At 52.7% G+C, this 24,833-nt stretch overlaps 1 protein-coding gene across 6 annotated transcripts; it reads right to left on the bottom strand.

Moving 5' to 3' along the window:
• Window positions 1–287: 287 nt before the first annotated feature.
• RSPO1 (R-spondin 1) lies at window positions 288–23,828 on the bottom strand. Of its 6 annotated transcripts, XM_017892151.1 has the most exons (8): window positions 23,471–23,558; window positions 21,195–21,329; window positions 18,804–18,864; window positions 18,483–18,599; window positions 5,426–5,617; window positions 3,140–3,289; window positions 2,660–2,848; window positions 288–1,858 (listed from the first exon to the last, which is right to left on the bottom strand). In XM_017892151.1, exons 4-8 carry the CDS (start codon window positions 18,574–18,576, stop codon window positions 1,695–1,697), a joined length of 789 nt encoding a protein of 262 aa, XP_017747640.1. In that variant the 5' UTR covers window positions 18,577–18,599; window positions 18,804–18,864; window positions 21,195–21,329; window positions 23,471–23,558; the 3' UTR covers window positions 288–1,694. The 6 variants fall into 6 exon arrangements, with proteins under 6 accessions (XP_017747640.1, XP_017747635.1, XP_017747641.1 ...); XM_017892146.1 differs by having other exon boundaries at window positions 18,483–18,864; window positions 21,195–21,261; window positions 23,471–23,828; XM_017892152.1 differs by lacking the exon at window positions 21,195–21,329 and having other exon boundaries at window positions 23,471–23,562.
• Window positions 23,829–24,833: the final 1,005 nt, after the last annotated feature.

The following is a 24,833-nucleotide window of genomic DNA, read 5'->3' as shown; positions in this document are numbered from 1 at the left end:
CTGGGATTACAGATGCACACCACCACACCGGGCTAATTTTTGTATTTTTAGTAGAGATGGGATTTCACCATGTTGGTCAGGCTGGTCTTGAACTCCTGACCTTGTGATCCACCCGCCTCAGCCTCCCAAAATGCTGGGGTTACAGGTATGAGCCACCGCGCCCGGCCCAAAAATGTTAAATTAAATATGTGGCTCACATATTTCTACTGGACAGCAGCAATCTGTCTTAAATCCTTCTATCCATCCTTCAGCATTAGGCTCAAATATCACATCCTCTGAGACACCTCCCTGAGAGAAAGTATTTTATTTTTATTCTGTTTTATTAACTTTCATAGCTATGCACAGATGCCAGTGGTCGCCTGCCCTTGGCACCATCCTTTTGTAGTTACATATGTGTTTGTACGATTCCTCGGTGCATGCCTATCTTCTTCCCCACCAACCTCTAAGCTCCACAAGAGCAAGGCCTGTGTTTGGCTCCTCCCTGGAAACCTAGCACCTGGTCCAGAGCCTGGCACACACTTCAGAATGCCACAAGGAGTTATTCCATCCACTGCCCTGCCTTTGGGCAGGACTGTCCCCAACCATCACTGGAAGCCTATGCACTCCCTTCCCCTGACAGTGCCAGTAGCCCTTCCGTATGTAGATTCTGCCTCTCCCAGATGGAAAGTCCTCGTTTATAGATGACCAGAATTCCTCCTGCTGCAACATGGCTGGGGCCCTTTCTCCCATCCATTAAGGGGAATTAGAGCAGCACTTCTTACATTCATATAACATGCCAATCATCAGGAATCTTGTTAAAATTCAGACTCTGGCTCACCAGGTCTGGAATGAGACCTGAGATTCTCACTCCTAACAAGCTGCCCTGTGACGACACTGCTGCCAGTCCGTGCTCTGAGTAACAAGGATATAGACAGCCTGTTTACCACCCTCAGAGCAGCCCCTAAGTTTTCTTCCTTCTCTGCACGACCCTCTACTGAGCAGGCTATTTGGGGTCTCTTGAAATTCCCTGTCTCTTCTTGCTCCCACGCATACCTTACCAAACCCTCACACCCTGCAAAGGAATGTGGTGCCTGTGTCTACTGCTGTCGTTGATTTTTTTTTGTTTTAATTTGAAATAAACCTTTAAGGCAGTTTTCAGAGTCAGGTTAGCCCTCATACATATCATGGAAGAGTAACAATACTCTCCAACGATAAAGTCACACAGCTGGGAGTGCCGAACGGGATGGGAAGAAGGCTTCTCCCCAGGTCACCAGCAGTCCTCAAGCTTGGCTCCCATCTGCCACACTAGCTGGTGCAATCCCAGCAGCTTCTCCAGAAGGCTCCCCTCTGCAATTTGGTCTCAGATGCTGGGAAGTGTTGTCTCTGACACGTCCACGGGGAGCTCCGGAAACCAAGAGCGTACTGCTGGACCCGAGGGATGGAAGTGTCTTCCGGTGGCCTCAGGTGTGTGTGTGTGTGTATGTGCGTGTGTGTGGTGTCTGTGTGTGTGTATACATGCACACACATGTGTGCAAGTATGTGTGGTTGTATATGTGGATAGGGGTTTGAGTGTGTGTGTCTTGTGTCTATGTATGCATGGATGGATTGGAGTGTGTGTGTATGCTTTGCCCCCGATGTTCCAGTTCAGGAAAGCTTTAATCACACAGAGCAGCACTGAACTCTTTCTGCATGGGCCTGGGGGCTGGACAGTGTCCCTAGGCGGGCCCTGCAGATGTGAGCGGCCCCACCGTCCCTTGCTGCTGCTGCTGCTGCCCCTTGCGTCTTCGAGAGCCAGTACCCGCCTCCTTGCTCTCCTTCCTGGCCAGGTTCCTGTTGGCATTCTCCCGCCGGCCCTGGCCTCCCTTCCTCCTCTTCTGCCCTGAAACAACCAGATAGCAGGAAGAATCAACAAAGGATGTGCAGGGAGCCCCTGGGCATGGCCACAGGCCCTAGGAGGGGAGTGTGAGGAAGCCGGAAGGGGAGGCAGGGAGGAGGCAGGGGAGAGGCAGGGAGGAGGCTGGAGATGCTGCCTGTAGGTAGTTGGGTCATGGTGACCTCCTCTGACAGCAGCCACTTCAGAGGACCCTGAGGCATGAGCACTGAGAGGCAGCCCAAGAGCCCTTTCGCTCCCCAACCCTCAAGGCACACAAGACATCATCCTCTTCCTCATGGGTTCCTCAGATCTTGGATCCCAATGGACCAAGAGCACTTCCCAGGTATTCAGTGCAACCCTCAGAACAGGCAGGACTGCCCCCATCCCCTCCCCACCACCAGCCACCTCTGGGGCCAGGCAAGAGCAGCAGCCACCTCCTTGCCAACTGCAGGCTGTGTGACTTTGGTGGAATCACTACAGCTCTCTGGGTCTTAGTGCCCCTTTCGCCCACCCATCAGGCCTCCGAGGGGCCTTCTAGTATGAACATCCACTAGCTCAGAAGAAATGGGGAAACTGGAAGGATATTGGCCACAGAAGCTTCCAGCTTCCACCATGCAGTTCCGGGGCCCTGTTCTCTGCCAGGACATGGCATCTGGATTGGACAGCATGAGGTCTTGAGTTGTGGGTGCCCCATCTGGCCTTGCCCTGAAGCTTTCTCCTGAACCATGGGCAGGAAGCAGAGATGGTGGGACCTGCCATGGCTGGTGCCTGAGCCCTGACCCCAAGGAGGCAGAGGCTGCAGCTCACCCTCAGGACACGGCACCCTCCTCACTGTGCACCTCCGGGTCTCCTTGGTGTCAGAGCAGGCAGCATGGTCCCCTCCAGGGGCATTGAGAACCCTGCGTGTCCGCTCCTCGGAGCCTCTCCGGAAACCACAGAGCTTCTTCTTCTTGGAGCAGGGCCCCCATGGGGACCATTCGCTCATTTCACATTGCGCTGGCAGGAAGAGAAGGGAAGGGAGAGGAGGACAAGGAGGAGGGGATCATATCTCCTCCCCTGGCCCAGAATAGCCCAGGGGAGCATCTCCCACCTGCCTTCTGCCTGGACCTCAGGCTGCAGGTATCTTTAGTCCAGAGGGCAGAAGAGTCCTTGGAGACCCGGAAAAGAGTGGTAGGGTAAGCTCTCCCTGCACAGTGCCCCAGACCACCCACTCTCTGGCCAGACCCTTACCCAGCCCCTCCTCCTGGGGCCCTGGACCCTCTGCCCACAGTGCCTGCCATGGCTTACCAGGACTACTGCACTCCATGGTGCCATTGGCAGCTGAGGAGCCCTCGGGACAGGCTGGATAGCAGCGGCCCTTGTGCAGGTACAATCCCTCCTTACACTTAGTGCAGAAGTTATGGCTGAAGCAGGCCTCACAGTGCTCGATCTTGCATTCTGAGGAGAGGACAAATTGGGGGCTTCTGGCCCAGCCTAGAGGGAACATTTCCCCTCATTCCCAGCCCCAACACCCTCCCTTGTGTCCACATCCACCTACATGGAGGGCAGGACCCTGTCCTAGAGCTGCAGTTACTGCAGAGGAATCTCGGGAGGAAAGGGAAAGGAAGGGTAGTAGCAGGCCAGGGAAGAAGAAGTTGAAGCGGCTGCTCCTGAGGGCTGGCTGGGACTCTTGCCACCGTCAATCAACTTGAACATGAAGCCAGTCTCAGTCCCTGGAACCCAAGGTGAGGCTCAAGAGAGCAGTTTCAGAGGAGGAGGGTGGGGCCCTCTGGGCTTGGTGGGGGTGGGACAGGAGTGTTTCAGCATCTCACAGCATCCACAGGGCCACCCTAAACGGAGTTGAACTGAAGGGCAGAATGGCCCCCCAGAGAGTGGCTGTGTGATCTCCTCTTCCCTCATTGCTGGGCATCTACAATACCCCAAACTGTGGTTCTCTTCCTGCCTGGGGCAGAAAGAATCAGCACGGAGGAGGGGGAACCCATCCTCTGGCAAATTCCTCTCCCTCTGCAAGGCTGAGTTCCAGGAACCACCTTGGTAGGACTCCTGGGTCCCTCCCTGATTCCCTGCTGCCAGTTCTCTCCTCTGGGGGAATGGGAGCATGGTGGGTCCTCCAGGGCTTGGCTGAAAGCAGGCAGGGTCTTTCACAATCTCTCCTTCCCAGAGTGCAGGCGGGGCTGACTTCCTCCCAGGCTCTGGCACCTGAAGCCCACACTGCCAGTTTCCTAGGAGCTGGCATAGCCAGGAGCTCCCCACCCCAAGGACCCTAAGGACCAAGAGGGTAGCTCCCAGGGTCCCACCTCCATCCTCACAAACTCCCACCATCCTCCAGGCTTATCTCAGCCTCACCTCTCTCCTTCCCTTCTTCCTTCCCTCCCTGGTGCTCTGATTCCTGGGTTTGGTTGCCAGTCAAATAAGAACAAAAAGAAGAACAATAGCAGCTACCATTTATTGAGTGCCAGACACTAAGGGCTTTACCTGCATGTCTCACAACAACCCTAGGGGGTAAGAACTCTTAAAGATGAGGCATTGAGAGGTGGAGACGTGCTCAAGGTCACACAATGAAGAAGGAGCAGAGTTGAGCTCAGAACCCAGTCTAGTCTTGGACCAGTCATTTACCTTCCGGGCCTCAATGTTGTCAGCCCTGAAAAGGGTACAATCAGTTGTGTCCTGTCTCCCTTCCAGTGTTGTTGTGAGGCTCAACTGATATGAGACCTGCAAATGCATTCTAAATGGCAAGGCACTGAACAGGTGGTGGGGGCACTGGCATTGTCTCCCTGAGTGTGTTCACATGTGTCCCCCAGCACATCGCAGCTGCAGCTACAGAGAAGGGATGGAGATATGGCAGCGTGTGCCTTGGAGCACGTGGAGCTGTAGCTGGTGTGGAAATGAGGAGCCAGAAGATCAGGGAGCGAAGAGAGTGGAAGAGCAGGCTGCCTGAGCTTGGATTCCCCTGCAGCCCATGTGGAGTTAACAGTGGTTTTTAAGCAGAAGTGTGATGGGATGGGTTGTGTGTCTCAGAAATGTGATGGGATAGGAATAGGTTCTGTGTCTCAGAAGTGTGATGAGATAGGTTGTGTGTCTCAGAAGTGTGTTGGGGTAGGGTGTGTATCTCAGAAGTGCCTTTCTGGCTGCAGTGCAGAAGGTGGGTTTCAGGGAACCAGATGAAGGCTGGAGGACAGATGAACAGGCTATTGCAATGATCCAGGAGCAAGGTGTTGGGAGCCTGGGGAGGACAGTGGCAGTGAGGACAGACAAGAGATGACAGACAGGCTCTGATGATTGGATGGATGGGGTGGGAGAGGTTGGCACTCAGGGCTGTGGCTTGGGTGACAGGTTGGGACATGGAGGGTAACCTGTGGGAATACAGGTAGGGGCAGGTGCGAAGGGAGGAGACAGGGTTCCAGTATTTACACACCAAGGTGGAAGTGTGCAGCTGGATACTTGAATTGGAGCCTCATCTCCTCTCCTCAGAGCCCCCTCTGGTCCTCTCACCAGCCACCAGTGGTTCAAAGCACTATCCCCCAGTCCAGAGCTTCTAGTGCCCCTGCCCCCGACAGCCCTGCCCACACTCACTGATGCACTTGTTCATGTCTGGGTTGCGGGCATCAAAGTATCCAGGTGGGCAGGATGGCAAGCAGACGCCCACCTGGCGGATGTCGTTCCTCTCCAGCAGGATGAACAGCTTGGGCGAGCACTTGAGGCAGCCGTTGACTTCAGAGCAGAGCTCACAGCCTTTGGCACAGGCCTGGCTCCCCTCGGCACTGACTGCAAAGGTGGAGCAGGGATGAGAAGGCAGCTGTGGAGAGAACCTCACCTATCCAGATTCTGACAAGGATGGGAAGTGAATAGATAGGCGTTTCCTTCCACAGAAGGAATATGCTTCTCAGAAAGCACAGGCCAGGCAGGCAGGCAGCTCTCTGCAAGGCTGCTTTATACACCTTCCCAGTAGCTTTTCTCCAGAGAGCTAGCAACAGATGCTGACCCATGTGCCTCCCTAGCTCCAGGCACGACATGAGCTCACTCTCTAGGCCGGCTCCGCCATCCCCAGAGAAGCAACCCAAGCTGCACCCTTCCTGGAATTTCTGCACTCTCCCCAGAGCACAAAACAGTCAGCCTTAGGTATAGAAGGAGGGTTTTTAAAATTTCTGAGAAAGTTTTAAGGGCAAGAGGGATAAAGAGTGAAACAGAAAAGGAACACCTACTCAGAAACACAAAGACAACTGGAATAACCTATGTCTAGAACAAGGGTCTCAACCACGGATGATTTTGCTCCCTAGGGGACATTTGGCAATGCCTGGAAACCTTTTTGATGATCACACCTGGGGAAAGGGGTTGTTACTGGTATCAATTGGGTAGAGACCAGGGATGCTGCTAATCATCCTATAATGCATCAGGCACAGAAAAGAATCATTTGGTCCAAAATGTTAATGGCACTGAGGTTGAGAAACCCTGGCTCAGAATCATCCTTTGAAGCTGGGCATGGTGGCTCACGCCTGTAATCCCAGCACTTTGGGAAGCTGAGGCAGGTGGATCACCTGAGGTCAGGATTTCGAGACCAGCCTGGCCAACATGGTGAAACCCCATCTCTACTAAAAATACAAAAATTAGCCAGGCGTGGTGGCACACGCCTGTAATCCCAGCTACTCTAGAGGCTGAGGCAGGAGAATTGTTTGAAACCGGGAGGCAGAGGTTGCAGTGAGTTGAGATTGTGCCACTGCACTCCAGCCTGGATGACAGAGCAAGACTCCATCTCAAAAAACAAACAAACAAAAAAGAGAACTATCCTTGGAGGCTTCGTGGTTTTCCATCCCAGCATTGAGTCTCAAGATCTTTGATCTCACTCACTTGTTTAATCCTCACGGAGCCCCTTCCACGGACCTTGCACAGTGTGAGCCCTGGGGACAGAGGCAGACAAGCCACTCTGTAGAGGAACTGAACTTTCAGTGGAGCAGACAGACCCACAAATAGGTGAATGTTGACAGTCACAGGGCCAAGCAATAGTGGAGCCAAAAAGAAGGAGAGAAACAAGCCACAAAGGAGGTGTCATTGAGGCCACGTCTTAGATAATTTGTACAGATGTGTCCTTTAGGAAGTAGAATTAAGGGCACTCAGGGAGCAGGACCACAGAGGTATAAAACGGGGGAAAGGTGGAATTGCAGATAACTTGGGGTGGAGATGGGAATAGGAGGGGAGTGGTGAAAGGTAAGGTTTTCTATCTTTATATCATGCTAAGGAACTTGAACTTGATCCTGCCAGATGGCATTTCCCAAAAAGTATTCCTTACAACTTGATTCCCCCAACCGTGAATAGGAAAATGTGGAGAAAGGCTACTGTGTCAGGTAAGACCAGGAACCAGTGGGTCAAATAAATCTAAACAGGTTTCTTTACTGCAGGCCTAATGGAAGCTTTATTACTCTCCTGTGCACAGTGACTCTCTGAGCGGAGCACAGAGTGAACTGCATTTCCCAAGCATATTGGCCACAGAACACTTGTTTTGGGACCTTCTCAGACTGTTTAGACATCAGGGAGCCATTAGAACATGTTAAGCAGGGATGAGACCTGGTCCAATTTACATGTTGGGAAATTGTCTCTGGGAGCCAGGGTAGAGACCAGAGATGGAAGAACTGTTTGGGAGGAAGCTGACTAGATCATCCAGGTGAGAAAAGTGAGAACGTCTTAAAATTCTGTTCCACAGGGATAGAGGGAAGAAAGACAGATTTGAGAGATGCTTAGGAAAAGCAACCCGTAGGACATCGTGGCTAACAGGCAGAGAGGAAAGAGGCGTGGGGAGGAGCCTGGGGTGATTCCCAGATGTGTGGCCTGGGGTGTGGGTGAGCCGTGGGGCCAGACTTGAAAAGAAGCCCATGGCAAGAGAAGCAAGTTGAGAGGGAAGGAGAGGAAGAAAAGTAGTTACATGGGATGGAGATGGGAATGGGAGTGGAGTGGTGAAAGGTAAGGTATTCTGTCTTTATATCATGCTAAAGAACTTGAACTTGATCAAGAAGGGCAACAAGAGCCAGGCAGTGGCCGGGTGCAGTAGCTCACGCCTAGAATCCCAGCGCTTTGGGAGGCTGAGGTGGGTGGAACACCTGAGATCAGGAGTTCAAGACCAGCCTGGCCAACATGGCAAAACTCCATCTCTACTAAAAACACACAAAATTAGCTGGATGTGATGGTGGGTGCCTGTAATCCCAGCTACTCAGGAGGCTGAGGCAGGAGAATCACTTGAACCTGGGAGGTAGAGGCTGCAGTGAGCTGAGATCATGCCACTGCACTCCAGCCTGGGTGACAGAGCAAGACTCTGTCTCAAACAAAACAAAACAAAACAAAACAAAACAAAACAAAACAAAACAAAACAAAACAAAACAAAACAAGAGCCAGGCAGTGAGGAGCTGCAGATACAGGCATAAGGCAGAGAGCTGGGAAAATCAGAATAGAGATGGTGGGAGACGGTGCAGGGTAGTGGACCCAGAGCTCAGGTTTCAGAGTCATCAGGACCCGAAGCCAGATTCCCAGTCTGGGAAGCTGGGCAAAATACTGAATGTCATGTGCTTCCCTGAGAAGGGGAGATGAGGATGTCCACTCTGGACAGCTGCTGGGGTGAGTCTCTGCTGCAGGAATCATTCCTGGTTTCAGAACAGGAGAACATGGAGGAGTTAGGAAGAAGAGCAACCGAAGGAAGGACCAAATCATCACAACAACACAGCAATAACCACAGTGGCGGCAGTGTGTTACTAAATGTTGATCACTTACTCTGCGGCAGCAATGTGCTCAGTGCTTGACAAGTATTAACTCATTTAATCCCTACAACAACCCGTGAGGTAGGTACTATTGTTATTTATTTTTTTAGTTTATTATCTTTTTTTTTTTTTTTTTAGACAGAGTCTCGCTGTGTCATCCAGGCTGGAGTGCAGTGGTGCAATCTCCGCCTCCCAGGCTCAAGCAATTCTCCTGCCTCAGCCTCCTGAGTAGCTGGGATTACAGGCACCTGCCACCATGCCTGATTAATTTTTTGTATTTTTATTAGAGATAGGGTTTCACCATGTTGGTCAGATTGGTCTTGAACTCTCGACCTCAGGTGATCCACCTGCCTAGGCCTCCCAAAGTGCTGAGATTACAGGCGTGAGCCACCACATTTGACCTATTATGCACATTTTTATAGATGAGGGAATGGAAAGGTAAATTACTTGAACAAAATTTCTCAGCCAGTATGTGTTTCAGGCAAAGGAACAAAGTTTAGGGAGCCCAGGGTAGGACAATATGAGGTGGCATGGAAACTATATATTTTTGGAAAATGGAATTCATGGGCCGGATGTGGTAGCTCATGCCTGTAATCCCAGCACTTTGGGAGGCTGAGGTGGGCAGATCGCTGCAGCCCAGGAGTTCAAGACCAGCCTGGGCAACATAGGGAGACCCCTTCTCTATTACAAAAAATAATAATAGACTGGCCAAGGTGGCTCACATCTGTAATCCCAGCAGTTTGGGAAGCTGAGGCCAGGAGTTCGAGATCAGCCTGGTCAATATGGTGAAACCCCATCTCTACTAAAAATACAAACATTAGCTGACCGTGGTGGCACACACCTGTAATTCCAGCTACTCAGGAGGCTGAGGCATAAGAATCACTTGAACCCGGGAGGCAGAGGCTGCAGTGAGCCAAGATTACCTCTGCACTCCAGTCTAGGTGATGAGCGAGACTCTGTCTCAAAATAATAATAATATAAGATAAAAATAAAAATCACGATCATCCTTGTTGGTAGAATCGTTGTATGAGCAAAAATACTCCAAATGCGACATTGAAGTTATGAGGGAGCCCTTCGGATTATTTTTCTACTCTGGGCCTTTATTCAGTTGTGTTACAAATTTACGAGTCATTATCTATTTTAGGCACCACTTCCACTTCAAAGATATTAAATCGTCTACGACTCACTGTTTTGATTTAATTCATTGTTGACGTGAATGCGCCTTCTAGGTTTCTGCCTTAGTTTCAGTAACGGCAGTCATCCCGGCGTCCCATTTGCAGCCCTCTCCAGCGATGCTGCCATACTCATTTCTTCCTTCATTATCACCCGTGCTAAGAACAGGTTTGCAAAAGGCGCCCTTTCAGATCTGCTGCCCACCTTCCATTCCACTAGCAACAAGTCCCTGTGTGCATTTTTCTTCAGTGCCGTCAATGGCACTGCAGAGAAAGTGTGGCATACCCAGGGAAGGAAATCTGGAATCAGGTCAGCATGGCGGGAACGTGGAGCGAGTGATGAGGCAGGAAGCTGGAGAGGGAAGCAGGGGCTGGATGAGGAAGAATCCTAAGCCTGGAGTAAGGAGTTCACACCCTATCCTGAAGGTCAGAAGGAATCAGTGGGAGGTTTACAACAGGAAACACAGTCAGGATTCCATTTTAGAAAGATCACTCCGTAGAGTGGAGAATGGATTGTCCGAGGGCAAGAGTGGAGACAGGAAGACTCCCAGGCTAGAACTCCAGTTCAGGAGAGCTGGGCTGAGCCAAGGAGAGGGGAGGGAGTAGACACACGTGAGATGGTCAGGAGGCAGGGTCAACAAGATGGGGCGAAGCATTCAACAAGAGGGAGTGAGGGGCAGGGGCAAGGTGACCTTGAGATGCTGGGTTTGTATAACAGCCCTTCCCCGGGAGAGGAACCACAGGAGGAGGAGGGGGTTTGGGTGGGAAAATGATGAGTAGCTAAGTATTAGACAAGTTGAGTTTGTGGTTGCTGTGGAACATCCAGGGAATGATGTCTGTTAGGCAATTGAACACGTGGGTCTGGAACTCAAGAGAACTATTTTGGCTGGAGATTGAGACGCGGAGTTCGTTTTTTCTTCTTTCTTTCTTTTTTTTTTTTAAGAGATTTTTTTCTTTTTTTAAGAGATGAAATCTCACTCAGTTGCCCAGGCTGGATTGCAGTGTCACAAACATAGCTTATTGCAGCCTCAAACTCCTGGGCTCAAGTGATTCTCCTGCTTCAGCCTCCCAAGTAGCTACAACTACGGTCACATGCCACCATGCTTGGCCAAAGAGAGTTGGAGTTCTTAACATCGAACAGTCATCAAAGGCATGCCAGTCCATGAGATGGCAAGAAGAGTGGGTCTGGGGAGTGAGAAGAGGAACTGGACATTGAAGAGAAGGACAGATAAGTCTTTAGTCCACTAAGAGGCAGAGGAGGAGCCAACAGACAGGCAGGGGACACTGGGAAGTATATTGCATCGTGGGAGCCGAGAGAAGAGTGCACTCAGAAGAGGGAGGCATCAACACGACAGTTGCTTCTGAGATGTCATGTGAGCCCAACCGGGTGGTGGCGGCCCTGGTAAATGCAGTCTCAGTGGGGTGGTGGGGTGGACAGCAGGAGGCAGTGGTTCGGCAGTGAAAGGAAGGTCAGGAAGTAGAGAGAGGAAATAGCACCCCCTCTTTGAAGAAGTTGGCTGTTGGCTGGCATGGGGGCTCATGCCTGTAATCCTAGCACTTTGGGAGGCTGAGGCTGGAGGATTGATTGAGTCCAGGAATTTGAGGCTGCAGTGAGCTATGATTGAGCCACTGCACTCCAGCCTGGATGACAGGGCAAGACCCTGACTCAAAAAAAAAGAAGCAGATAGTTAGATCTGTGGGAGCAGAAGAGCCTGGGTGGTGCCTCAGGCAACATCTGCATTTAACAGCTAGGCAAGAGGAAGGGGGGCTCGGGAAAGAAGTGGAGAAGGATCCCTGGAGAGCTGGGAGGAGACTGAGAGACAGAGGTGCCAGGAATCAGGTTGAAAAGGGAGAGATCTTCAGGGACCAGGGCTGGGAGGAAGCAAGGCCAGTGAGCTCTGAAGCAAATCTACAAGACTTGATTCTCAGTGGTCATTGATGAGGTGACCTTGAGAAGGGCAGTTTTGGTGGAGAGGTGGAGATGAGAGCCAAACCACAGTGGGCTTCGGAGTGAGTGGAAGGGAAGGAGTGGAGATAAAGCCAGGAAGGCAACAGAGAAAATCAGAGATCACAGACAGAGAAGGGGAGAGCACGGCTGGGGGTGGGGAATGTGATTACAAGAGTCAGAGGCAGGAGACATTGATGGAGTAGAGACCTAAGGACACGAGGAAATGGGAGCATCAAGACATAGGGCTCAGACGCTGAGGCTGGCCTTGGTTAGGGGGAGGGACCAGGGGCTGCAGTCAGGGACAAGGGGGCCAGCGAGCTGAGCTCCATGAGGGTTTGGGGGCTCAGAAGAGGAATGGCGGCTCAGTTACAGGCGGGGTCAGTTCATTAAGGAAAGGGATGTTTATCAAGGGGGACAGAAAGCACAGGATGTTCTCAGCTCAGAGAGGCAGTGAAGGGATCGGGGACAGGAGAGGGGGCTCGACAATAAGAACGTGCCCTTGAAGGAAGGGTCCAAGGAAGATGGTTCATATTTGGGGGAAATGCATAATGATTCAGAGCAGGAAAACCAAGGCTTATTTATTCCACAGATGTTTACTGCACACCTCACAGGTGCTCAGGGCTCCTAGGAGCCGGAACGTGGAGGTATAGCCACAAAGGCCCACCCAGGACAAGGGAGGCAGGGCTGGTTACACATCTGGATATAGAGAGGGAGAGGGCACTCCGCGACCCAGAAGCCTAGGGGAGGAGGGCGTTCCACACAGGAGGAACAGCCAGTGCAAAGCCTCCGAGGCACTGAGTATCCTGGATCGACCATGGCATGGAAAATAGGGCTTTATATAGCATGTGCCCGTAATTCCAGCTACTCGGGAAGCTGAGGTAGGATCACTTGAGCCTAGGAGTTGCAGACCAGCCTGGGCAACATAGCAAGATCCCACCTCAAAAGGAAAAAAAAGAACATAGAGCTTTATATATTCTCTCTCTCTCTCTCTTTTTTTTTTTTTAAATGGAGTCTCACCCTGTTGCCCAGGCTGGAGTACAATGGTGCGATCTTGGCTCACTGTAACCTCCACCTCCTGGGTTCAAGCGATTCTCCTGCCTCAGCCTCCCAAGTAGCTGGGATTACAGGCATGCACTACCACGCCCAGCTGATTTTTTTGTATCTTTAGTAGAGACGGGGTTTCACCATGTTGGCCAGGCTGGTCTCAAACTCATGACCTCGTGATCTGCCCGCCTCAGCCTCCCAAAGTGCTGGGATTACAGGTGTGAGCCACCATGCCTGGCTGAGCTTTGTATATTCTCTTGGTGAGGAAAACGACCAATGGAAGGGCATCGTTGGGTTGGTAGTTTAGAAAGCTCCCCTCTAGCTGGGCACAGTGGCACACGCTATAGTCCCATCTACTCAGGAGGTTGAGACAGGAGGATACCTTGAGCCCAGAAGTTTGAGACCAGCCTGGGCGACATAGCGAGATCAAGACCCTCTCTCTAAAAGAAAAGAAGAAACAAAAGCAAGAAAGTTCCCTCCTGCTGCTGCCTGTTACGGGGATTGTGCAGGGAAAGCGGCCTTGCAGGGCTGTAAGCCTGGCTGAGGAGGCCAGGTGGACTCTGAGGGTGAGGGGTGCTTGCAGGGGAGGGAGCCTCCTTCCTGGCTTCTTCAGCACCCCCAGCTCTGCCCTCCCCACCAACCACTGCCCCCCACCAACCCCACCTCCCTCAGCTCCCAAGCACCCTGCTCTCCAGCCCACTTCGCTGAGCCAGCAGGGCAAGGCTGTGCCCTCAATTCCCCCTCTCCTAGCCTCCTTCATCCTATGCAAAGCTCTTTTAAGTTGCTGTGGCTATGATGAGGCAATGCTCCAGGGCAGCTCAGCCCCACACCCCTTGAAGAATGGTTCTGGATCACTGCCCCTCCTCTCTAGGGGCTTCATTTCTTCCAGTTCCCAATTTCTTCATCGCCAGGAATCTTTCTTAAACTAAAAATCTGATTGTTTTACACCCCTTCCTCTTATCTATCAATAGCTCCCTATCACCTACAGAATTAAGACCCAGCTCCTTGCCTGACTTTAAAAGCTTTTGTGGGCTCATCCCATCCATCCACCTTACCCCTCAGCACCACTCCTAAGCAATATCAAACCATTTTTGTTTCTCTGGACACGTCACACTATCTCACACCTGTGTGCCTTTGTTTAAGTTGGTCCTTCTGCCCAGAACACTCTCCACCTCCTTTTGAATCTGACCAGCTCCCTCAAGCCTCAGAACTAAAGTCACCTCCTTCAGGAAGTCTTCCTGATCTCACCTCCCTGCAAAGTCTCAATGGAGTATTTCTATGTGTTCCCACACTCCTCGTACTTGAATCTCTCATGGCGAACGTCACCTTATATTGATATTATCTGCTAATGTGTCTTTTTCTCTCACTAGAAAGAGCTTCGGCAGGCAGAGCCCGTCATTTCTGAATGGGAGCTCAGTAAAGGATAAGGCTCCACAAGGTTATAAGGTTGAGGATATGGTGAGTGAGACAGAGGCTTGAGATGAGGGGTGGTGTATGGATGGGGCTTAATGAAGATTCACTACAGTGGAGGGACCGGGATGGAACATGGATAAGGGACTCAAGTGGGATGGGTCAGGGACAGTGGTGGATGGAGAGAACTCACCATGACCCAGAGAGTGATGATCTTGGTTTTGGGGTGGAATCTAGTCTTGGAGGACTTGGGTTTGGTAAGAGAGGCCTGAGTTCAGTTGGTGAGGGTAGGAGGATAGGGAGCAGGGCCTCAGCCAGGAGACTGAGGGAGTGAGTAGGCCAGGGCCCCTCTCAGGCCACACACTGTCCCAGGAGGTGGATCTATCCCTGTGGCTTTCTGAGACCTGCACCTTCAGAAAGCCCTGGGTATGTCCTGCTGGTAGGACCCAGGATTCTTCTTTTTTTTTTGAAACCGTCTCGCTCTAGCACCCAGGCTGGAGTGCAATGGTGCAGTCTCAGTTCACTGCACAAACTCCGCCTCCCAGGTTCAAGCGATTCTCCTGCCTCAGCCTCCCGAGTAGCCAGGACTACAGGTGCACACCACCATTCCTGGCTAATTTTTGTATTTTTAGTATAAACAAGCTTTCACCATGTTGAGCAGGCTGGTCTCGAACTCCTGATCTCAGGTGATCCACCCGCCTCAGCCTCCCAAAGTGCTGGGATTACAGGCGTGAGCCACCGTGCCCAGCCAGACCCAGGATTCTAAACTAAGCTCTCAACTGTGAGCTTAGTTTAGATCCTCACTTTTTCTTACCTGGGCTGTTTGCCTCCCACCTCCCCCACCCAGCCGCTGGGCTCTGGGCTCCCTGATGAAAGCCTCAGTGGCTCCTTATCCACTGTAGCTGGAGTCAGGCCAAGTCCAAACTCCTCAGCCTGGCAGGTGCGAAGAGCTTAATGACCTGACCTCTAACCTGCAGTGTCTTCTACCTGGACCCTCCCCTCAACCCCAGACAGCTTCCTTGTTCTATCCCAGTGGGTTCTGGATGGCTTGTTTAGCAGCAGAACACTTCTTTCCAACAGAAAACATATGAGCATAGCTTCTCCAGTGGAAATCCTAGGGCTCCCCAGAACCCCCTTGATAATTCATTTCCCCAGCTACTCCTAGCTGCACCCCACTTCCTAAAGGAACACTCTGTGCCTCCTCCCAACTCCCCGGGGCTCTCCATGCCCTCAGGTTTTCTCCCATGCAGCATTCCCGACCTGGATTGACATTCTGTCTTCCCCCACTCGCCTGCAGCCTCCGCAACATTCATCTCTGCGATCAGGGCCAGCTTGCAGGATCTCAATAAACATTTGTGGAATGAGCCAAGGAAGGAATGGGGATTCAGTGAGGGATGAGGGACTGTAAGGCTGTCAGTGCAGCAGGGGCAGAGGCTCCAGATGGAGGATGGGGCCGTGAGAAGAGGCACAAAGCAGGCTCCTGGCTTCTGGAGAAGTCAGGGCTCAATGAAGGAATGGAGGCTTCCTGGGAGGCAGGACTGAGACAGGGGGCCCAAGAATCAGAGAGGAGAAGGGGCTCAGGAAGGAGCACACTCAGTGCAAGGGATGAGTGGGAATGAGGGCTCAGGAAGGTGCAGGGACCCCAGATCGGGGTGAGGGCTAGCAAGAAGACAAGGGGCTTAGTGAATAGGAGTTCCGGGAGGGGCAGGGTCCTCAATGAATGGAGGAGGGGAACTTCAAGGGGACTTCACCACTCACAGCTAAAGAGAAGTTCTTTGCTCAACTTTTCTCGCTCCATGCAGGCAGACCATCACTCAGACTCTGAGATCAGACATGTCTGGCTTCAAAACTGGTGTATAATAGCTCAGAATGAGATTCAGATTGAGTGGCTTCTGGTGGCCCTCCTACCCTGAAGCTGAGGACTGTCAGCCAGAGTCAACAGCCCTGAGGCTCATACACAGCACACCTACCCCCGTCCCCAGGTCCACCCAGTGCCCTTCCAAGCTTGTCTTGTCGACAGGCCAGGCACACACAGGTGTCTTGCTCTTCCTTCTTCCCTTCTCTACTTCCCTAGAATCCCTAAGGCAAAATGGTCTACACATTGTTTATATAATAATGATTTGCACCCAGAGTCTACACAGAACTTGATGTTTTACAAAGGTGTTAAAAATATATACCTATTGAGGTGGGTGGATCACCTAAGGTCAGGAGTTCGAGACCAGCCCGGCCAACATGACGAAACTTTATCTCTACTAAAAATACAAAAAGTAGCCAGGCATGGTGACACATGCCTGTAATCCCAGCTACTTGGGAGGCTGAGGCAGGAGAATTGCTTGAACCTGGGACGCGGGGGTTGCAGTGAGCCAAGATCGTGCCACTGCACTCCAGCCTGGGTGACAAAGCGAGACTCCATCTCAAAACAAAACAAAACTAAACTAAACTATATATATATACCTATTATCTCATGTAAGCCTTACTATCCTCCTATACATTTCAGCTTCCTGATTGCGATGACTATGGCTGTTATGTGACAAGTATTGACAAACAGCACAACCTTCATCCCTCCCTGCACCCCTGAGCCTGTCTCCACACCTCTCCCAACCCTTGCCTCTTACCATCAAGGATATCTGTCACTCACATCACTTGGTAATAAAAACTGGCTCATGTGCTGCCATGGCTGTTAGATGTGGCCGTATGAAAAGTGAGCAAGCACGTCAAAATTGCTGCAGGAGATTTACCATCGCTGGGACCAGGCCCTTTCTGATGCCAAGTCTAGTACTTCCTTTCCTTTTCAATACAACAGACTTGAACTCAGGTCCCGTGACCTCTGTTTTAGCCGGGCATGAGGCTCTGCATGCATGAGGGTCAGCGTTAAGCACACGTGCACGTTGCCTGAATGTGAATGGTTCCTCCCATTCTCTCTCTCTCTGTCTCTCTCTCTGTCTCTTTCTCTCATTTCGGAAATAGAGGAGACTGATTATAAACCGCTAAACTGCATCTGGCCCATGGAGTCCAAAATACTGGCCACAACAGATGAGAAGGGAGGAAAATCAAGGCCTTGCTGCTGATTAAACCTAACTGTCTCTAATTGTTTGTTAAGCCAGGGATTTTCAGCTTCACCAGTTCTCTGAGCTTCTCTGCCTGGGCTGAGTCCTGGCCTTGGCTGCTCCCGTGGAGCCCCGGCAAAACCCCACTGCTTTTCAACCTTCACTGGGGGCCCTCCGTCTGCAAGGAAACATGAAGCAAGAGGGGGCTGGGCTAGACTTCAGGAAGACCTCCTACCTATGGGCACGGCATCTTCTCATGGCAGAGGTCAAAAGACAGATGAGGACTTGGGACTCTGGAGTCCCCCACCCTCTCCCTCGTGTAGGCCCCTCACACACAGTGGCCACCCCTACAGCACTGGGGCCCCATCACTGGAGACCTTAAGCAGAGGTTGAGGAGTGCCTATCAAGGGGCTGGAGACAGATTACCCTTGACCTCCATCAAATTCGGCTTTCAAGAAGACTGGGCCCACAGGCATTAGGAGACCTGGGTTCCAACATCAATTATATCTCGTTAGACCTGTTTCTTCCCCTTTCTTAGCATCTGTACAGTGATAGGATTTTGGTTTTCTTTTTAAGCTATGAGAACCCTCTCTTCCAATGACATCTCATGTGGACGCTCATTACCAAAAGCAGGGAAAAGTGAGACTGCTGTGGTTTGAAAGGTGGTCAGGCCAGACCCCTGCCTGCTTGTCTCCCCTTCGATGCCACTGGAGCTCCCTGAATCCCACTGGGCGTGGTTTAAAAGCCACAGCAGTGGACAGTCTCCTGACCCTCCCTACTCCACTGTTTCTGCCCCATGATCTGGGCAGGGGAAGCCCTGTTACCCAGTGCTAAGCTGTGCAGAGCTCCTAACCCAAAAGGCTTGATGGCTGCACTTTAGCCAAAAAAGGAGCCCCAGGGCAGGGGGTTTGGGGAAGCATCTCCATGGATACCACACAAAGCTGGTGTTATGTCAAAGCACATAATCCACAAAGGCGTAATCCACAAACTGGATCCTCACAAGAGAGGGGTTAATCTAGAAAGCAGAGTCTCCAAAGGGGAAAACAGACAAAGTGAGTCATCTACAGAGTGGGTAATCTCAGCAAATTAATCCACCAACTGAATAATCCACAAACAGGATCATCTACTGAGTAATCTACAAAGCTGTAATAGACAGAGTGGAAATCTGCAAGGGTCATCATGGAATAAAACTCCTGAAGACCCCTAGTTCCCAGGTGGCCCCCTCCCACTTCCAAGGCCAGCTGTGGCCCACCACGCTCCATTACTCACTCCGCCTCTGCCTTTTCCCCTTGATCCCCCGGCTGCCGATGGTGAGGTGCGTCCAGCTCAGAACCAGGGCCACCACGCACAGCCCAAGCCGCATAGTCACACGCCAGCTCCAGGCCCCTGGTTGGAGGGGTGGTCTCAGGGAGGGTGGACAGCACACGGCTTTTGCTAACACCTCCGGGGCTGGGTCAGCAGCAGGAGGCCCAGGCCTGGGCCGTAGCCCAAATCCACCATAATCTCAGCTGGGGACAGAGAGGGTGTGGGGAGCCCAGTTCTCCATCAGCTCAAAGGGAGGTCCTCAAAGAGAGACTTCCTCAAAGGTACCTCAGAATATCACATGAGAGATCTTTTTGTCACATCAGCAGGGACTACTCCAAAAACCAACCTGTGAGGGGAGGAGAAAGAAGGGTTAATTCTGTAGTACTATGAACTCTCCCACCTGTGCCTCCTGCCCTACCCAGAAGACTGGGAGCTCAAAATGTTTGGACGTTACAAGTTACCTACCTAGCACCTTTCTAGAAGAAATCCGCTCCTTTTCCTATCTTGCAGAACTCCCTAACCTGGGACTGGAGCCGGCAACCTGTGTAGCCAGAATATGGCGGACATTCAAACCAAACTTGTGGATCACTGATGATTTCTCAATAATGGGAGCCAGCTGGTCCCACCCCGGCTTCCTGTTGTCCAGCTGTAACTGGAAGTCCTTCCTTAAGTCTACCCTACAGACCTCATGCTGCAGTAATATCCTCTCTTGAAGAAGAGCTCTCTCTCTCTGTCCTTCCATGAGTGACCCCTCAGCCTTTTCTTCCTGGGGCTGAGTCACCCATGTGCCTTTCACCTGTCCTGGAGCTAGAGCTGTGGCCCCCGGCAAGCTGGCAGACTCTGCGTGGCCCTCTGGGCTTGGCGGGGGAAAAGGAAGTAAGGCTTCCCCCGGCCACAGAAACTCTGACACAGCAGGCCCGGCGGGCCTGGCCTTTGTGAGAGGATAAAAGAGGCAGCAATGCCCGCCCTGGCCAGAGACACAGAGAATGGGGATAATCCCCCAGCCCAGTGAGAGCCAGGTCTCTGGACCCGCTGGCCGGCTGGGGTGATGGGGGCAGGGGAGCCGGTCCCTCCCCTGAATCAGATGAGTCTGGGAAGTTGGACATCTGAGCCCAACCTGGGAGTGAGAATGAAAACCCTGCTTCCCCCTCACAGGATCACACACTCATGCTCCAATGCTCCCGAGGTTCTTTCATAGCAGCGGCCTGCCCACGCACACCCCACACTCTCCCACACACACCCACACCACAACAGAGCACGCAGGTCAATAGCATAGAGGCTCTGTAGATGTCAGGGAGCCATCACCTTCCCCTCCACTGGCTAGATGCCTTTGAACAAGTCATGTAGCCTCGCTGAACCTCAGTTTCATGTCTATAAAATGGGGACAAGCATGACTATGTCACAGGCTAGCTGAGAGTCAGAGAGTTCAGGCTCAGGAATGAGAAATCTGAGGTGCTGGGGTGGAGATGCCCCTCCCACCCCCATCCTAATCCTTTCCCCACTAGACTCTTCAGTGCTAGTCCACCCCCCTCACCTCTCAGGGAGGCCCCAGCAAAGCCCACCTGCACGGGAGATAAATCATTATCCCCTAAGGGAGTTCAGTACCTCCCTCCTTGGCCTCTCCCGCTGGCTTTGAAGGCCAGACACACTCAAGTGGTTAAGCTGCCTGTGAGAAGTGTTTACATGAGGCTGATGGATCCCACCTGGTGCTGTGGCCGGAGCCAGCGGAGATGCCCCCAGCCACCCCCAAATGCCCGTCAGCTGCCAACCCCTGCACGCCCCTCCAGTACTCCCTGCCTGATTTACCAAAGTATTTGTATCCTCCCCAGCCCCCACTACACACTTCTATCACCCACAAATTATAGATGTCCAGTTGAGTTTATCAAACTGGGGTCTTCAGGTCCAAGAATGTAGTCTCAGAGGCTGGCTGTACAGCGTGATAGTCACGGACATAAACTTCAGAGTCAGACTGCCTGGCTTTGAATATTGGCTCTGCTACTTATTAGCTGTGTTACCTTGCTCAGCTGGTCTGAGCCTGTTTTCTTATCTGAAAGAAGGTTATTGTTGTTTATAACTTAATACATAAATCTGCTTAGAATGGTGCTGGGCACATAGTGATTACTCAATAATATTTGCTGTATTTGTTGTGATCAAAGCTTCATTTTGTGTCTATATTCTAATGATCATTCAAAAGGCAATATGAACATGTTCTGTATCATCTGGATACTAACCTTAATACTGGGCATTGTTATGCAATTTCCATATTTGCATTTATCTTTATGGTTGATTGCCTCGACACCAAGACGATCACTCAAAGTGATAGGATTTGCCTTTAATTGCAGCATTTCTCAAACTAAGGTCTGAGAATCCCTGGCAGATCTGTTCCATGAATCCTTACAGTTGACAAACACTGCATCAGACAAACTTGGTGTTAACCCTGGATCTGAAAGACTTTGGACTCACTGCATGATCAATATCCCTGGCGTTTTTTGGGGGCACAGAATTTCCCTTATGTATCTCTGCATTCCTTGTGCCCACCTGTCATGGTGCCTGGCAATTGAGGGTGAGTGCTCAGCAAATGTTAGCTCCCTTCTTTTTCCTCCCTCTCCTCTCCCTCTGAATTCCTTCTCCATCCTCCCAGGTCCTAGTTTTCAGCTTGACCCCTGCCACACTCACCCAGTCCTTGCCAGCGTTGATCTTCTGGCCCACTCCCACCTGAATCACCAGGAAACCACAATCTCAGCTGGGAAATCGTAAGGAGGATCCAGATGTAAATTTCACTGAAGCAAGTGACACTGGCCTCCCTCACCTCTGGGATGGGAAGAGTTGCAAGCACTTTTTGAAAAGGTACATATAGAATCAACCCTGTAAAGGGGCTAAGAGTTCCTCTATACCAGGGGGTACAAATGACATGTACGATTGAAGCTGGATGTGGAGGGGGTAAACTAGAGGGTAAATGACCCATCTAAAGGGAGCATATGCCGTTCAGCTCTGACTGATTGTTGACAGATCCTCTGATTTTTCAAAAGAGGAGTGGAAAATCCAGGATCTTATATGAAATCTGATTTGAAATGCTGGACAGGTCTTAGACTAGGAACCCTGCAGCACCAAGCCCCAGAGGGCCACAGGTCCCTGCCTCAGTGGCTCCACGTTCCTGCATCTCGTCCCTGACCCCATATGTGCACACACAGGCACGCACACTTGCAGACACGGATAGCATGGACTAGGGCTGAGAGAGGAGATAGGAGCTGACGACTCCCTTTTAAGCAGCCTGCCTCATTTCTCTTAGAGTCCTCTGTCTGATTTCCTTTGGGCCTTGGGTTATATGGCACTCGCAGTTTATGTTTTGAGGTTCGCTCTGCACAGATAGAATGGGGACTGCTGGTAGTGCCTCAGGTATTGGTAGGGGTAAGAAAGGGTATTTCTCTCTGCCACTGTGGGGGTTAGGGATTCACACTTGTTAGATGCCTCCCTCCACCTGCCATGTGCCAGGTCTTCCTTTACTCCTCACAATGGAAGGAGGAAGGTAGAATTATTTCCATTTTACAGGGGGAGAGACCTAGCCCTGAGTGGTTAAGGGTTAGGGGTTACAGACCTAGTTAGGGACCAGCCCTCGGGTTTGCTACCCAGGATTGGGTGTGGGGAGGGCAGGGCAACCCGCAGGGAGCTGCGGAGTGTGAGGCACAATCCAGCTTGGGGGGTGGACCTGCAAAGTGGGAACGGTGCTAGGGGCAGAGGCAGGGCTGGGACTGAAGACCAAAGAGAGAGGCCACATGGGCCTCAGAGGGGAGGACACAGGTGGGGAGGGGAACACAGCTGGAGGTGGAGCTGAGGGCAGAAACTCAGCCCAGGGACGGGGCTGGAATCACCTTCACCTTCTTGCCTGCAACACCTTCAGAATAAAGTGGTACTCCATCAGGTGTCCGATACAGACCCAAAAATGTAAACTATCCAGATAATTTCTCATTAGCCCTCCCCGGGCGGGCTGCGGGTTGCAGAGTTTTGGCCGCCTAGCAGGCTGGCAGGCGGGGGCAGAGGAATTGCGGGCGGGGGGCGGGACCAAGTATGTGCCTGTCCGACCTGTCGGGATTAGCCTGTGGGTCGGAGCCAAGCCAGGTGCGGGGCCATGCCCCGCCCCAAAAGCAAGGGCAGCAGAGGATGGCTTCTTCAACCCTCCATCACCCCGCAAGCGCGCACATTCTTATTCCCTCCCCCACCATCCCACAGAGGCCCCAACAGGTGCCGAGGGAGACGCAGACCTGAGGTCCCCCGGCTGGCCCTCAAGAGCCAAGAGAGCTGTCCACGTCTGAAAGGCCAGTTTCACAAGAAAACTCTCGCCCCCAAGCACCCTCACCCCAAGTCCGTCCCGGCCCTCCTGGGAGTCCCGGGCGAACACAGCTTCCACCTGTCCCCAACTAAGTGATACCTTCGGTTCCTGTGCGCCAGACCCCGAGGGCCAGGGAGCCGCGCCACTTCGCTGCGCACCGGAGGCCGCAGCGCATGCCGCCTGCCACGTCGAACCCAGGCCCAGGCTGTGGACTGGGGTGGGGGTTACCAGAGACCGTGGGACTTGGGGGAATCCAAACCAGTGAGACCCAGGATCAAGAACTTCTGGATTAGAGGCGGGGTGTAAACAGGGCTGGTTGGACTTGGAGAATTCAGGACTGCAAGTGAGAACGATCACCCGGGGCTGCGGGATGAAGGGGAGTTCGAGGGGAGGGGTTGCCTGCTGGATTGAGGGCCGACGGGGGCGGCAGACTTGCAGGAAGGGGTGCAGGAGGTGCCCTCTCCCAATCACCGACCGGAGAGCGATCACATTCCCCTTCCTTTCGCTGTCTCCCCCCCTCCTCGCACCCAGCTCGAACCAGCCCCGACGGGAGGGCCCGCCGCACCCCAGCTCCCGGGGAAGGGGGCGCTGGGGAGGAGGACGGGGCAGCTACGAGGGGACTCACCTTCGTGCTGCCAGTCGCGGCGGGGGCAGGCCCGGGAGGGGCGAGGGCGCGGCCCGCTCACCCGCCCGCTGCGGGACTGTCCTGGGCGCCCGGCTCGCCTGCGCTCCGCCCGCCCGTTCCCAAGTTGCTCAATCTGCGGACGGCTCACGCCCTCGGGGCCAGCGCCCCACCCGGCGCATCGGTCCTCTGGGGCGGCCCGGAGCGGCCCTGGTTCTCTGCAGCACCCGATCGAATGCCCTACTCTGGTCGGTCGCTCCGGGCTCTCTGCCCTTCGCTGGTGCCCTCCGTCGCGCCTCCGCTCGGCCGGAGCTCCCAGCCCGGAGAGGGGCCAGTCCTCTGCGAGCACGAGGGAGGGAATCCCCCCCTTCGCAGTCCCACCCGGGAGCCGGCCCCCCTTCCAGGGATCCGCAAGAAAAAATGGACTGGAGCGCCGGCCCGGGAGTCCGCACGTCCTTGCCCGAAGCTGGCGCCCTGCGCTCCGAGCGCGGGACTGGCAGAGGGACAAGTCCCCGGGACCGTGGGGCAGATCCTCTGCCTTTGTCCCCTGCCCCGCCCCGCGCCCCGGGGATTCCACGCAGCCAGAGAACCCGCAACAACTCCGCTTGCGCAACAACTGCGCTCATCTTGGGGTCAGAACTGGGGCCGGAGACCCTCATGAAAACCCCAGTTTCCCCATCGGGAACCTGGAAAGGTGGTCCAGAGCCTAGTGGTCCTGACCACACCCTCTCCCCCTTCAGGGTCAAATCTGTGCATCTTCCCAGTACAGAAGAAATACCAAAGCTATCAGATCCTGGGCACCCAGGTGAGGACACCTCCAGAGGCAGCTGGTAGGTGAGAGTGAGGGAGATCATGGAATAACACTTAGATTCTTGTCTGGCTCTATCACTTACCAGCTGTGTGGTCATGCCTAGGTTACTTAACCTCTCTGAATCACAAGGTTTCATCTGTTTTGAGGGTTCAATGAAATGAAGGCTACAAACTCCTGGTTAATGGTAGGAACTCCATAAATGTTTGTGGAATGAGTCTTGAACAGCTACAGACACCTGCAGTGACCCAGATGATGTTGAAGTCAAGCCTGAAGAAGGGAGGGAAGGAGACTCACTTCTTAGAGTGGCAAACAGCTGCTCTCCAGCTTCACTTCAGATTGGGAAAGGAAAATGGGCTAAAACTATAGTTAGTGGGAGTTAAGCTAGAGCAGAAAAGATGTACTGATTGTGTGTGTGTGGGGGGGGGGGTTGAGTAATCAAGACAGGCTGTGGAATCTCCCTCTTAGGACAGAAGGGGGGACCCTGACTATTGAGTTTAAGGGCACAGGGTCATTTACGATGACAGGAGAATGGATGTAATGACCCCTAGAGTGTCC

The sequence above is a fragment of the Rhinopithecus bieti genome, unplaced genomic scaffold (genome assembly GCF_001698545.2).
Source record: "Rhinopithecus bieti isolate Rb0 unplaced genomic scaffold, ASM169854v2 scaffold_22548, whole genome shotgun sequence".
In the NCBI taxonomy this organism is placed as follows: domain Eukaryota; kingdom Metazoa; phylum Chordata; class Mammalia; order Primates; family Cercopithecidae; genus Rhinopithecus; species Rhinopithecus bieti.
Note: the sequence above shows the minus strand (reverse complement) of the source record. Positions and strands in the feature narration are given on the sequence as shown.